At 37.3% G+C, this 14,242-nt stretch overlaps 3 protein-coding genes and 1 pseudogene across 3 annotated transcripts; 3 read left to right on the top strand and 1 right to left on the bottom strand.

Annotated features, from left to right (window-relative positions):
* Positions 1-392: 392 nt before the first annotated feature.
* LOC111806357 (pectinesterase inhibitor pseudogene) lies at positions 393-860 on the top strand (annotated as a pseudogene).
* A 740-nt stretch (positions 861-1,600) lies between these two features.
* Positions 1,601-7,606, bottom strand: LOC111807186 (GPI transamidase component Gpi16 subunit family protein). The gene is made up of 6 exons (XM_023692788.2): positions 7,261-7,606; positions 6,823-7,077; positions 4,437-5,699; positions 2,877-3,023; positions 2,594-2,774; positions 1,601-2,016 (listed from the first exon to the last, which is right to left on the bottom strand). The coding sequence occupies exons 2-6, from the start codon at positions 7,057-7,059 to the stop codon at positions 1,835-1,837; spliced, it is 2,010 nt and encodes a 669-aa protein (XP_023548556.2). The 5' UTR covers positions 7,060-7,077; positions 7,261-7,606; the 3' UTR covers positions 1,601-1,834.
* Positions 7,607-10,670: 3,064 nt separating this feature from the next.
* LOC111807786 (uncharacterized) lies at positions 10,671-12,259 on the top strand. The gene has a single exon (XM_023693655.2). It carries the CDS (start codon positions 10,955-10,957, stop codon positions 12,059-12,061), a length of 1,107 nt encoding a protein of 368 aa, XP_023549423.2. The 5' UTR covers positions 10,671-10,954; the 3' UTR covers positions 12,062-12,259.
* A 543-nt stretch (positions 12,260-12,802) lies between these two features.
* On the top strand, positions 12,803-13,850 carry LOC111806446 (uncharacterized). The gene is made up of 3 exons (XM_087128948.1): positions 12,803-12,908; positions 13,289-13,399; positions 13,573-13,850. Exons 1-3 carry the CDS (start codon positions 12,904-12,906, stop codon positions 13,661-13,663), a joined length of 207 nt encoding a protein of 68 aa, XP_086985074.1. The 5' UTR covers positions 12,803-12,903; the 3' UTR covers positions 13,664-13,850.
* The last annotated feature ends 392 nt before the right edge of the window (positions 13,851-14,242 follow it).

The raw sequence follows: 14,242 nt of genomic DNA, 5'->3' as shown, positions 1-14,242 counted from the left end.
GAGAAGAAATTTTATGACAATAATGATAACTGGTTCAAACCCTAATTCCGGCTTATTTTTCAATTCTAGGCAACATTGGCAGAAGATGATGGAACGAACAAACGAACGAGACAATGAGTTGGGAGAAGTTTGTGATTAGCATTTGAAAAGAAAAAAGCGTACCCTAGATTTTGAGGTCTTTTCACGTGATGCTATGTTAAATAAAGCGTAACGTAAAGAACGAAGAGACACACCCTTAATTTTCTTTCGTTTTTCTTTTAATAGCATTTTACTTAAAATTCTATTCTCAAAAGCTATTAAAAGGTATTTGTTTGAAACCCTCTACTTTTCTTGCAGTCTCTTCTCTTTTAGCCTTCGTCCTTTCACTTTTCTTCTTCAATGGCGTGGTTCCCATGCATGCATCTTTCCCCAACAGCGTCCCTTCCACCATCTGCAAGAAAACTAGAAACCCTTCTTTTTGCTTTAACGTCTTGAAATCTGCTAGCACCACCGACCTCAAAGGGCTGGCCACCTTCACCCTCAACCTCGCCCACAACAAGGCTACTAAAACCCATGCCCTTGCCCAGTCCCTGGCGTCCAAGGCGGCCGATCGCAAGCTTAAGGAGTGCTACGCCACCTGTGCCAAACACTACGACAATGCCGCCGACGACATCGAGGATGCGAAGCACAACTTGGGGAAAGGTGACTACAATGGCGTCAACATTCAGGCTTCTGGAGCCATGACGGAGGTCGGCGACTGTATGGACAACTTCACACAGCCGCCAAAGAACCCATCGGTGCTGTCTAACAACGAGAAGGTTGTAGAAGATATGTGTAGTATTATCTTGGTTATATCCAATCTTCTTCTGGGGCGTTCTTAAGTCCTTTTTGGTTGTGCCTTTGTACTTAGAATGCCATGAACGCGTTCCTAAGTCCTTTTTGGTTGTGCTTTTGTACTTAGAATGCCATGAGCCAATGAAAAGTCTGTTTTGCATCATATAAATTTTTAGTTTCACTCTGACCTTAAAAAAAAAAAAAAAAATCTATGAACTTTTTGAAAATGACAAGATCAAAACGGTCACTTTTAATAGTAAGTTACTTGATCGTTTACTTGCATATAATGAACAAAGTTTACACGTATGTCAAATTTACTAAGAAGTGATTTTTCCGGTACCCAAATTTAGTCCAAATGGTAACAAAAGAAAAACAACAAATGTAAGGAGTGATCATACTCCATAAATTAGATGCTTAATTGCTAAGCGATGAATCCTTTTGTCTGCTTGACATTGGAATGATTGTAATATAATGTAGGTTTCGACGAATGATCAGAAGTAGTTAGTGGGTTTTCCCTCCCAGGCTTCCACTCAAAGTTTTAAAACGTGTATGCTAAGGAGAGGCTTCCATACCCTTATAAAGAATGTTTTGTTCCTCTCTAACTGATGTGGGATCTCACAGTCGGAATAAGCGACGCAGCTATTGTCGCCACACGGATGGCATATACATGTAGCTTCAATGGTAAGAATATGAACAGGATGAGAGAAGAAGATGAGCTCATAGCTTCCCCAAGCCAGTCAGTCCTCCCCCATTTCTTCTCAACTCTAATTAACCTCTCCTCTTTAACTAAATCCCAATAAATAATGTAGTTTACCATAACAAAACAAGAACTACACTTGTATTTTGAAAATGACATTCGTGGGGGGGAAAATGATCTAAATCCAAACAGATTAGTTTGTAAACATACCCTTCCAACAGAATTAGGGGTATAGTTAGAAAAGAAACCACAATGTACATCAAGAAAAACCTAATTGATAACACTATGGTACACTGAACATAAGCACTTGAATTCTTAAATACCTTATCCAAAATAATATTGCCAAGCAGCAGCAAGCCCAGCTACCAAAATGACTTTAAACAGCAGCTTTGACTTCGAGTTGGAGGATGAAGAGGGTGCTTGTGACTCGGAGGGTTCCCAATGTCTTCCTCTAAGTTTGGCCAACAACTTTGATACTAACTGTGAAACCTGGAACTTTTTCTTTGCTGTCACAAAGAATGAAATACGAGTCAAGAACAAGAAATTATTTAATGAGCTAGAACAATTTGGCTAGTAATTTTATACCGTTCGATGTAAAAGAGAGAATGTAAAAACGACGGTTTAACCATGAATCGAAGGGACTCGAGAGAGACAACCACATTGAATACTTTTTCAAAGCTAGACATGGGAGAAAACGAGATGAGGGGGTGCAAACAAATTTTCCAGAAAGATTTCATTCTCATTTGTGTACCATCTATATTAGTACCAGGGAACATCTATAGAAGATTTTAAATTTTCAATAAATTGAAATTTGATAATGATATTCTGGCTCAGCTGTAAAAAACTCAGCAACAGTCTCTGCATATAAATATAAATACTAACAATAAGATTTATGACTAATCTATTACGTGAAATAACTTTATATGAGTTTCTTGATTGCCACGCAAATTGATATGGGCATTTTATAGATATTTTCATTTATGTCTTCATAAGATTCAGATTTCAACAATTTTCTCAATATTCACATTTTAGGTTGTTAGTTGCTTAGAAAAATAGGACTAGACTACAAAAGCTTGGTTTTACCTTTGTCCTTCATAAATCTTTCCTCCTCACCGACACGCCTTCGGAGGACATTGAGCAAAGATCCAAAATACAATGCGAGCACTGTGCACGTGATTGTGATCACATTATAGGGCATGCTAAAATCAGGAGTGGTAAAAGGCACAAGCAGTACTTCTGTGTAAGACAGAATGGGACTCTGCCCCTGCATTATGGATGCGAAGGTATAACTGGAATTAGTAACCAAAGAAAGTGTAGAACTCCACATCAAGAACAGTAGCTACCAAGATGCAACAGGAAACATCACCTGCCATTTTGACAAGATTGGTGATTTTGAAGAGTTATTTTCTGCGAACTGCGTACTTGTGAAAAAATCTGGAAAAGTTATTACAGCTGATGGAATATCTAATCCCTGATGAGCATCTGGTGGATATTCATCAATGTGCAGAAACCCCTAAAAAAACAGACATCAGGTAAACAAACAGATCATTAAGTCCAAATATTCCACGCTTCAAACTCTACAGAAACAATACATCTAAACAATAGTTGTGCCAAATCAAGATTATATCTAATGTGGAGTTTAAAGGAACAAATGTGTCAAATTTCTAGACGAAAATTCTAGTAATTTTCTAGAATAACAAAATAAGATGATTATTAGCAAAGGACAAAATGTAATAACAATCGTTAAATACTACAAGAAATGGGAATTGATATTAATGAAGAGGAAAAAAAATTCCATATCCAAATAATAAAAGGCATGAAAAATTTAGAACTGAAGTGACGTATGAAATCCTTATCCTAATCCAATGAGAATTATAGACAGAAAGCCTAAAATTACTTGACAGATTCTTAGATATGCAGAAATTGTGTTCTTTTATTCTTTTACAAAAGAAAGATTTCATCAAAGAGATAAATCCTTATTACTCTCTCCCACGTAAGTTTGGACAAATGGAGCCAACACATTGACAATCAGTATAAACATGAAAAATATTAAGAGTTTCTGTTTAAATGTCTTGCCCCAGTACAATGTCAAATCATTGCTAATTGAAAATCTAATGCTTTTGAATTAGGTTTAACATTTGAGCAATTCATTTATACCAATTTTTAATTGAAGAGTGATTAGTAGCGCATATGTAACTTTAATTGGGTTTTAGGCAGAAACACACAGTTCTAAGGCACATGGAATAGGATCTAACAGATTCCAGATGATAATGTCTAATACAATTCTGAAACCTTGCAGCTACCATTTTTTAAACGGACTTTTTGCTATGTTATCAGAACTAGTTTACTTTATGCACAATCCTATGGGATAATAAAGAGGAGACCAAAAACTAATAACAGCACGACAGCACCAGTATTCACCTTGCGATGGTGAAATCACTAAAGAATTGACCACAAGTATACAAGATATACATGATTTCACTGTAACCAGCCAAGTTTGCAGTGCGTTGTCCAAGGTAAAGCATCAGGCACATATGTACAAACATTCTAAATCGCAGGAACACAAGCTCGACATGACATGAACAGAATGACACACATCATTTTCTAAAAAAACTGGACACAGACACCACAAAGTCAATTTCAATCAAATATATTTTTGAAAAATGTTTCTATATGACTATTTAAGGATATGAACCTGTATCATCATCAATCTAATTTAAAATTTTATTGTAAAGTAAATTAGATTTCTGGTATGTGGTATGTGTCCTGGGCAAGCTGGTATATGTGTCAACAATGACACCTACACCCTACTCAAGGTTTTCATATTTCCTAGAATTTGAACTTTCAAACATCTCTTAAGATAAAGAGAGGACACGTTAGATCAGCAAACCATGCCAAACTAGTGTGGAAAAATCATCAAACATACCTTGTCAAATTCTATGGTTAGAGCAGCTGATTTCAAGCCACAAGGAAATTTCAGGAGCATCTCCAGCACTCCTGGTGAAACCTTATCTTCAGAAGGCGAAACTTGCATCTTCTCAACAACATTTGTAATTGAATGGGGTTGGTCGTCAATAAATACTTGTAGGGTATGATAATACACCTTGATATACCAAGGTACAACTTGAAAAACTTTAACCAGCAAGCTACAGCTGTCTGTGATCACAGTATTAGGTATCAACTGATCACTTGGTTTTGTAGATTTTAGCTGTAAGGCAATAGCACCCCTTTCATTCCCACTACCCAGTACAAACCTGGTCACATGTAATGGTGCTTGTGGAATAGACCAAACTACAGGAATTTTCCATGTGAATCGCAAGTCAAGTGGTTCAGATTCATCATACTTCTCCGCTACCGAAAACATGTAAAGAACAGATAAATGCTTGTCATCCCCGCTACTCATCTCCATATGTACTCTGTCGGGATTAGCTGACAACTCAAAAGCAAGGTTCCTTATAGAACCTTCAGAACTAGATCTTGTAACTGCTAACATCTCTTGTTCCCCAAGCATGCCTTGCAGTTCTGCCATGAGACCTTTGTCAAGCTGAATGTAAACATTACTAGACCTAGCAAGAACACATCTTCCTGGGACTTTTCTCCCAAAAATTGAGCTGAGAGACCAGCTTGGTTGTAATTGTGCTGCATTTGAATAGCCCAAAGCCCCTCTGTGACTATAAGGCTGAAGAACAACTGTGAGTGTCTGGTCAAGTACAATGGCCGAATCCACAGCATTTGAATCAAATTCAGTTGACAGCAAATGCAATCTCTGAGAATGATAAAATCCTTTGTAGATAGATGGTCGGTCCATCAATACTGAAAGCCCTGATTTGTCACGACAAGGAAGAAGCTTCAACCACGGTGTTAGATTCTCTGTGCAAACAGCCTCACGAGGCAATGTACCATACCTCATATTCTCAGAAGCAGGACGAAAGCCCCATTTAGGAGCAGAATAAGAAGTTGAAGACTCCAAGAAGTTGATTGAAGCACAAAAAAGACCTGAAAGTGAATGGGTCAAATTTTTCCAAGACGCATCAACCTCATTTGGGGGAACATCAAAAACAGCCCACAACTCAACTCCCGAAGGCTTTGCATTGCTGCTTGATATCGAATCGAATCCACCCCATCGATCATAGCGCCAACGACCTTGTGTGAAAGACAATTCCATTTCCTTAATTCGATATTTATGAACCTGCACAAGCAAATTAGAATTTTAATGCACGAACAAAGCTCATCTGACTTTGCATGGTTGACAGGGATCCATATATTGGTACTAGTATAAGTACACCCATTTGACTTATTAGTTCATAGAACTTATTGATGTGAAGGGAAAAAGGTAACTGATGGGAATAAAGAAAAAAGAGACTGGATATGATTTTCTTATGCAAAGAGAATATGTAGATTCTTCAAGCTTTTCCTTCAACATGAAAGAAAAACTATTAATATGAATAGCTAATGCAAAAACCAAAATATTAGGGGGGTGCGACATCACCAAGGAAACCAATGGAGGCAGAAAATTAAAAAAAATCCTTTAATTGAATTGTTCGACAAAGAGGTATAATTGCAAAAGAGCTTAGCAAGGTCAATTCATTTTGAAACATGAAAAAGTACAAGTTCAACGCTTATTAATCTCCTTCTTCACACATTCAGAATGTTTTTGGTTCTTGTTATCCACCGAAGCCAACACAAACCCGTGGCAGGATTGGACAAATATGTTCTATCACAACCTTGGAAAAATGTGCACTCAATCATGATTAAGCCTCCTCATATGCTTACTTAATCCTGTGGCACCTCAACTAAGAATTTATATAATACTGGTATTTTTCTCTTCAGTAAGGAAATGAAAAGGGGGGTGGAAGTGAGCATTCTCTGGGTGACACCAATTTAGACCAAAAAGATCAATGAGCAACTATCAGCGTTTCATAAAGCATGAAATATCTGAAGAAGAAATGATTAAGATCACACGCACACATTTAACTGAAGCCAGATTATGAAGGGAAAAGGGCTTTTGCAGTAACCTTGATCCAAAGAAGAAAAAAGGCTAATACTAAGTGCCACTGCCCAAATAAATAAAATAATTGTCTTTGGAATTTTTCTTCCCCTTTTCAAATACTGCTACCACATAGACATCCTTGCATCAATTCGCAGAAATAAAATCCTGAGCTCTTTCCATTTCTTCTTCCAGCGCTCAATGTGGAGAGGGTAAAGAGCTCCCAATGCAAAGCGGCATTTCATTCCCAATGGCATAGGAGAAGAGATTCGATACTTGACACACACAGAGAAAAGAAAAGGTAATTGACGAAATACATAATTACCAGCTGAGAAATGGCCTTGGGGAATAGGTGGTGGTGGCGGCCATAGGAGTTGGAGCGGGACGAAGGAGCTCTGCTTTGGAAGTGAAAATGCGCCAACACCTTGCGATCAGGCAAGGGTTTAAGTAATAAATCCTCAGAGAAATCTTCTTCTGTCCCCTCAGATACCGATCCAATGGCTGGGACAGCAAATAAGATTGGCAAACACAGCAAAGAAATCAGTCGCAGAAACGACGCCATTGCGTTCAGTACTGAATCCTGTATATAAGAAGCAAACCAGAGACGAAAATTAACAAGAAAACAGAAAATATTCAAGTTGCAACTGAAAATCTCAGCTTAAACAACCATCTTCATCAGCTAAATTTTTATTTTTTTATAGCCGGTGAGTTTCCCTCCATTCTTGGCTAAGCCAAGGAACATTTGATACTTAAAAAAGATTACCTGATAGCCTCCGTTCACATCGAAGAGGAAGATCTCAGCGTTTTCATAAGAAAAACCAGAGCAATAGGAAATCGAAAAGAACCAAATCGAGGCCGGACGATAATCAATTTTGAGTAGACGGAGCTCCAACTTGGATCTCCCAGCGGCAGCGGAAGCAACGCCGGCGAAATCCAGGCAAAGCAAGAGTAATTTCAAGCTGCTTTCTGGAAACTGTGGATTTGAAGCTTACTGTTGCATCTTCAATGGCATCCGGAAAGGAGGAGGCGACGAAGATGGGAAGAGAAGAGTTCACTGCAAAACATCCATCCAGGCAAATCCCTCTCTCAAACTATGAAGTATATTACAATAATACCCTTTTCAATTCTTTTAAGTAGTTAATATATTGGTGATCATTTTTACCGTTCAAGTAAATCTAATTTGCTGTGGTAAATCAAAAGTTACCTCAATTATCATATAAATTCATTTCCAACTCTATTAGTCTCGGGTACGTTATTTTTTTATTTTCACTATACTATGATGTCCCGTTGTGAAATTGTATTCAATTGTTATTACGATGAGTTCATTAAATAGCCCTTCTCATCAAACCTAGCTTGTGTTCGGGTCAGAGAATATAATGCTTTTAGAGAGAGTAGCTTCTCGTGATTTGAAAGTATCTTCTCGTGATTTGAATTATTGAAGATAATATATAGAAAGGGACACCTCTGATATGAATTTATATGCACATGCTCTCTATGGTCATGTCACCATCAGATATAGACCAATTGGTCATTCAAGTGAGGTCGCAATAAAAAACGAGTATCGAGAGAGTTGGATTTTGTGGAACGAGAAGACGAGAGTAGTATCTTTACTAGGTTAGTTCTAGAGCTCATAGAATTGACGAGGTACACGTTTAACCTTTATTTTAACAAGTTTGAGTATAGAGATCTGTTGTAATTAGTTGAGGAATCCTTTTACTAGAATTCCTCGGGATCGCATCAAGACATATGGACCATATCGATGGGGATCGAGATGACAACATGAGATGCGACGTTGCATTGAGAGACCTTGGCTCAATCAGAGGCAAGGTCGAGCTGAATGACTTGGCCTAGTGTAGAGGCAAGTCGGTTGTGTCGCAGACAACTGAACATGCATGCACAGGCAGCATGTGTAGACAGACAAGCTTAGATTCCGCATAAGCGACGTTTGAGTGGTGAAGACAAACCTCGCCTAAGGTTCAACAAAACCACAAAGCCGGTGCGAAAAATATATATGGGGCTTAATTCCCCAGAAGGCTGGTCGTGAGCATGTCAAGATCACGACGCCGCACGGTAAAAAATGTAGGACCGTCACAAAATTTTTAAGAGAGAGAGAGAGAGAGAAGAAACTCATAGCTAAACCGAGAGTAGGACTATAGAGAGTGTTATACTAGTATCAAAGATGCCCTAGGGCAAGGTAGGGACAGAGAAACTTTTTCATCCTCGTCCCTACTATCTATTTCTATTTCAATTCTCATGTCCACAGAATTCTCCATTTATTATTCTGTACGAGTAAGAATAAATTCCAATTTTTATTTAATATATATTTTAAAAATTATTCATTTAAAATAATATTTTTAATTCATAATTTTTATTTTTCAATATAATTTCTATTAAAAATTATAAAATATCGAGCAAATATAATTCTTATCTCAACTTCATTAGATAATCACGAATAAATTTTTTTTTTCAATTAAATCATATTACTCCATGTTATTAACGTCGCAAAATAAAAATAAAAAATAATTAAATTATAATAAATTGTTTATTAGAATAATAGGTCAACAAATCCAAACCAACTAATGTGAAAATAATGAATTTATTAAATCAAAACAATTAACCAAATGCTTCCAAACTCCATTTTTTCTTACCTAAATTCCTTATTAAATGTTATATTAGCTCTACAACTCCAACCATCCCAACTTCCTTCACAAATAAATAAATAAATAAATATTTCATTAAAATTATTTATTTGTTTATTTATTTATTTATTTATTTTTATTTTTTTTTATCCCACCACCAATAATTTGGCAACACACTTATGGTGTATGTTGGTTTTGTCTTTATGATGGAACTTTTGTTTTATTTTGTGGGGTTTCATAAATTTGTATTATTTCCTCAAATTCAATTTTTTTCTTTCTAGAAAATATATAAATAGTCTTCTTGTTTTATTTATTATTTTCTTGTGCAAAAATAATAATTTTCAAAAAGTTAAAGGGTCAAATGAAATTAGGCTAAACATAATTCCACTTTTGCCCCTATAACATTAACTTTTGCATTACTTTTAATGTGACCGTACTTTAAAGACAGTGGTAATTAGGTAATTGTTATCAAAGTGCCATTACTAAACTCTCGAACCAACCAATGTGGAATACTTTGTTCCCCTCTCTAATCTATGTGAGATCTCACAATCTAGTATTTTTGAGTCCTGACATACTGTTTCATGTCTGACTCTTGCTCTGATGTCATTTGTAACAGCTCAAAACCATCGCTAGTACATATTGCCGCTTTGACTTGCTACGTATCGCTGTCTGCCTCACGATTTTAAAACGCGTCTATTAGAGAGAAGCTTTCACACCACACCCTTGTAAGAAGGGTGTAAGAAATGTTTTGTTTCCTCTCTAGTGAAATCTCACAATCCACTTCCTTTGGAGCCAGCGTCCTCATTGACACACCGCCCAGTGTCGGGCTCTGATACTATTTGTAACAGTCCAAGCCCACCACTAATAGACATTGTCCGCTTTTGAGTCGTTATGTATCATTATCAGTCTCACGATTTTAAAACGTGTCTTTCAAGGAGAGGTTTCCACATTATTATAAATAATGTTTTATTCTATTATCCAACTTACGTGCAGATCTCACCGTCCATTCCTTCTTATATTCATATATATCAAAATATTAATAAAATGGAATTATAGGGACTAAAAATAGGTTTTTTTTATGAAATTTATGTGTTTTGTTTTGTTTTTTTTTTTTTTTTTCTAATTAATAGAAATAAGAATAATTTTTTAAAAAAATAAAAAATGGTTATGGTTAATCTGAAATGAAGGGATGAAAGCAACACGTTTTACTCCCACAATAACCGCTCCACTTCACAAAAATCAAATTTTATTCACATAAACACAAATAATTACAGTAAAAAGGTAACTTCTGATTCAAATTTGAAACCCATTTCCTTCTGATTTTCTGGGAATGCTTTTTAATTAATCCCACAGTAAAAAAAACAAATGATGAATTTTTCCTGCAAATTTACTGTTCTTCATACTCTTCTCGCCAAGGTATCCAATGCCTTCTTTTTTTTTTCTTTTTTTTCTTTTTTTTTCTGTTTTAACTTTTTCAGTTTCAACCTTTTCAGTTTCGTACATAAAGAAGCTTGCAATCTCGATTATATATATATATATATATATATATATAATGATTCTTCGTTAGCAGAGATCTTGAAGCTCTCAATTTCTTCTTCTTCTTCTTCTTCTTCCTTGTTGTTTCTCAGATTCTTAGATTTTTTTTTTTCTTTGTTCTGTTTTCGGATCTGTTGAAGGAATTTGATGCTTCCGTTGTTTGGAATTGGAATGATTTTGTTGTTTTCGCGATGAAATCTGGACGGTTCTTCTTGTTGAGGATTTAGGGTTTCTTTTGTTCTTTTCTTGTTTAACTGGTTTTTTTTTTCTTTGTGATAATCTATGGAAGGTGGTCGGAGGAGGATTACGCTTTACGATCAGATGTTAGCGGTCGGCGATGGCAGAGAGTTCGCCCGTGGTTTGACACTCAACGACGTTTTGACCATTCATAACAGAGCTTCGCCGAGCCCTTCGCCGGCTGTGAGACTAAGCGGCCGGACTTTGCTCGATATTATAAGAGACGACGTTGGGATATCTCCTGTTGATAACCGAGAGAGGAAATCTTGGAAGTTTTTGAGAGATCGCCTTCGTTTGAATCTCAGATCTCAAATTCTGCCGCCGAATTCGCTTCGTATACCTAGTTTTTCGTCGGCGGAAATGATGCCAAACGAAGAAGAATCGTCGGAATCCACCACCACCACTGCTGCCGCCCCGTCTCTCCGGCAGATTTCACGGCGGAGCTCGTCGCGGTTAAGCCTGAACGCGAGGCCAAAGTCCGAGGCTGCAAATTCCGGCGATACTCCAGAAAACAACAATTCCTCCACCGCTTCCGGCTCCGGCAGTAGGCGGAGCCTCCAAAAGCCACAAATGTCGCGGCACAGCTCGACGAGATTCAACCTAGAACGGAGCGAGAGTTTCACGGACTTGTCTGATCCAGCGCGTGACGGCCCGCGCCGTCTCTCGGCTGCGCTTGCAATGGAGAGATCGATGTCAGCTAGAGAAACAGTGGTGGCTCAAGAAGCCGCCGACGCAGAAAGCACCGCCCACGAAGAAGAACAAGAAGAAGAACAAGAAGAAGAACAGGAACAACTAGAACAACAAGAATCCAGCGCGGCGGCGCCGGTGAGAATGTCACTTATGGATCTGTTAGATGAAACGGACAGGAAAATGGGGTTGGAAGGGTCAAGATACAGAATAGAAGAGGAAGAGGAAGAAGAGGAAGAGGAAGAAGAAGAAGAAATTCATCATAAGGTCACAGCCAAACGCGGCGGAGGGCACAGCTGGGGAGCAGAACGGCGTTGCTGCGTGTGCATGGTGCGTTATAAAGGGGCGGCATTTATCCCCTGTGGTCACACCTTTTGTAGGCTGTGTTCAAGAGAGCTTTGGGTGAGTAGAGGGAACTGTCCACTTTGCAATGGCTTTATTTTGGAGATTCTTGACATCTTCTGATTTTCCCTCCAATTTTTTTTTTTTTTTTTTTTTTCCTTATAACTGAGTCTGCCAAAAAAGAAAATATGTACTATGTTAATATAAGTATGACTTTCAATTCTTTTAAGTCGGTTGGTTCGTTCATGTACCCTTCATTTACTCGTAATTCATATTGAAAAGTAACACAATCCTCAAATACTTGAAAAGTGATTGGATTAAGATTCACGGTTGCTCGTTTTGGATATTTTCACACACCTCGATCCTTCTTTTAGTGCTTAAAGTATACCACTACTTTTATAAATCAAATATCGTATGGGAACCAACCAATGAACGATTGAGTACCAAACATATCACTTTCGAAACAGGATTAAAAATCAACGATAGAACAAGATTTATTTTGTATCATATCTAAGTGATTTCTGGGTTCGGATCGATTCGTATTGTTCATAGAGAAATCTCTCATCAACGATAGAACAAGATCCATCTTGTATCATATCTAAGTGATTCCTGGGTCGGGTGAAATCTCTTATCAACGATAGAACAAGATCCATCTTGTATCATATCTAATTGATTCCTGGGTTCGGGCTTTTTCTGTCAGTGAGGATCCAAATTCCTCTATTTCTAATAGGCTATGAACTAGATCAGAATCATTCTGAACCCGTCATTAAGAAGTGATCCCATTTTTTTTCATTGGGTTTGGATAGAGACGAAAGGTGTTAAAGATGAGTAGGTAATGTGAATAATGAAGTGTTAATGGGTTAGACAAATGACATTGGTACTAAGCTTTGTATATGAATTATTTATAGATCCAAGCAGATAGATAGGCGGGGAATCTTGGGCTTCTTCTGGAGAGTTCCATTGAGATGTGGTAGCGCACAACTTTTCTTCCTTTTTATATCCATCGCCTTCTCCACACTCGCATCATTCAAATCTCATTCTCTTCTAACATTTTTCTCTCATTTTCTTTCGATTTCCACATACATTCATTACCATGTCTCATATCCTTCCTTTCGTTCCTTGTTTTTTTTTTTTTTTTTTTTTTTTTTAAATTCTTTTATGAACAGAGGAGGAGTAGAATCAGAGGATTTTTGTAATTTTGTTTTTGAAATTTTCTTTGTTGTGATTTCTTTAAATCCTGCTGGTGATCGATGATTTTAGGCAACGAAATAGGTTAGAGTTAATGGAGTTTATATAGAGTGATTTTGTAGTAGATTTTGTGGTTTTATGTTTGTTTGTCTTTAACTGAAGCGAATGCGGAAACCAGAGAGATCGAGATCGAGAAAGGGCTCAAGCTAGGGCTGGAAGCAAGACCAAGCAACCGAGAAACGACGGCTTGACGCCTGAACAGCGACGCGAAAGGTTCCATTCCTCTTTCTTAGTTATCAAAATTCGTCTTAAGTAACATTTATGAGTTTGATTTTCAAAAATTGACAACAAAAATTAATTAGTTACCAAAAGAAATCTAATTGGAACAGAATCTGTTTCGGAGTGAGACTTTGACATTGAATGGATGGAGTTGTATTTGTGTTCAGGGATGCAAAAGCTCTTCAGGAGAAGACGGCGAGAAAAGCTGCAATGGCTGCCGGAGGCATCAACGCTGGCGGCGGAGGTAAAATTAAGTAACTGCAGATTTGATTTGGAGTAAATAGGAGAAGATTTATGGTAAAATCCATCCAATACTTGGATTCCTTTGCATTAGAACAAGTTCGACTCTGCTTTTGAATGGTTATTTTTGTAGTTTTTGCTGGGCTTCAAATGCTTGTTCTCTCTGCAAAACTTATTCATATTTGAATGAAAATTATGTCAATTTCTTGCAATTCCATTGGCCACTTTTTATTATAAATTTATTATGATACTTCGTTGAGATTTGTGTCAATTTACTTTCGACGATTATAAACATTGATGATTGAATGCCCAACGATATTGGGGCTAGAGCACATGCCTGATTTGCTGCAAGGCAAGACTCCATAAGTCAGCAAACAACAATAGAATAGTAAATAAGGAATTTGAGTTGTCACGATTTGATCTACATGATAAGATATGTATCACAAGCACAAGAGCCATAGCTCAGTTGCTAGAGCACTACATGATAAGATATGTATCACAAGCACAAGAGCCATAGCTCAGTTGGTAGAGCACCTCGTTTACACGCGTGCCAATGTTTTTCAAAGAAGTACATCATGTAATCAAAAAGGTAGATCT

The sequence above is a fragment of the Cucurbita pepo genome, chromosome 12 (assembly GCF_057944985.1).
Source record: "Cucurbita pepo subsp. pepo isolate OVF chromosome 12, ASM5794498v1, whole genome shotgun sequence".
Lineage (NCBI taxonomy): Eukaryota > Viridiplantae > Streptophyta > Magnoliopsida > Cucurbitales > Cucurbitaceae > Cucurbita > Cucurbita pepo.
Note: the sequence above shows the minus strand (reverse complement) of the source record. Positions and strands in the feature narration are given on the sequence as shown.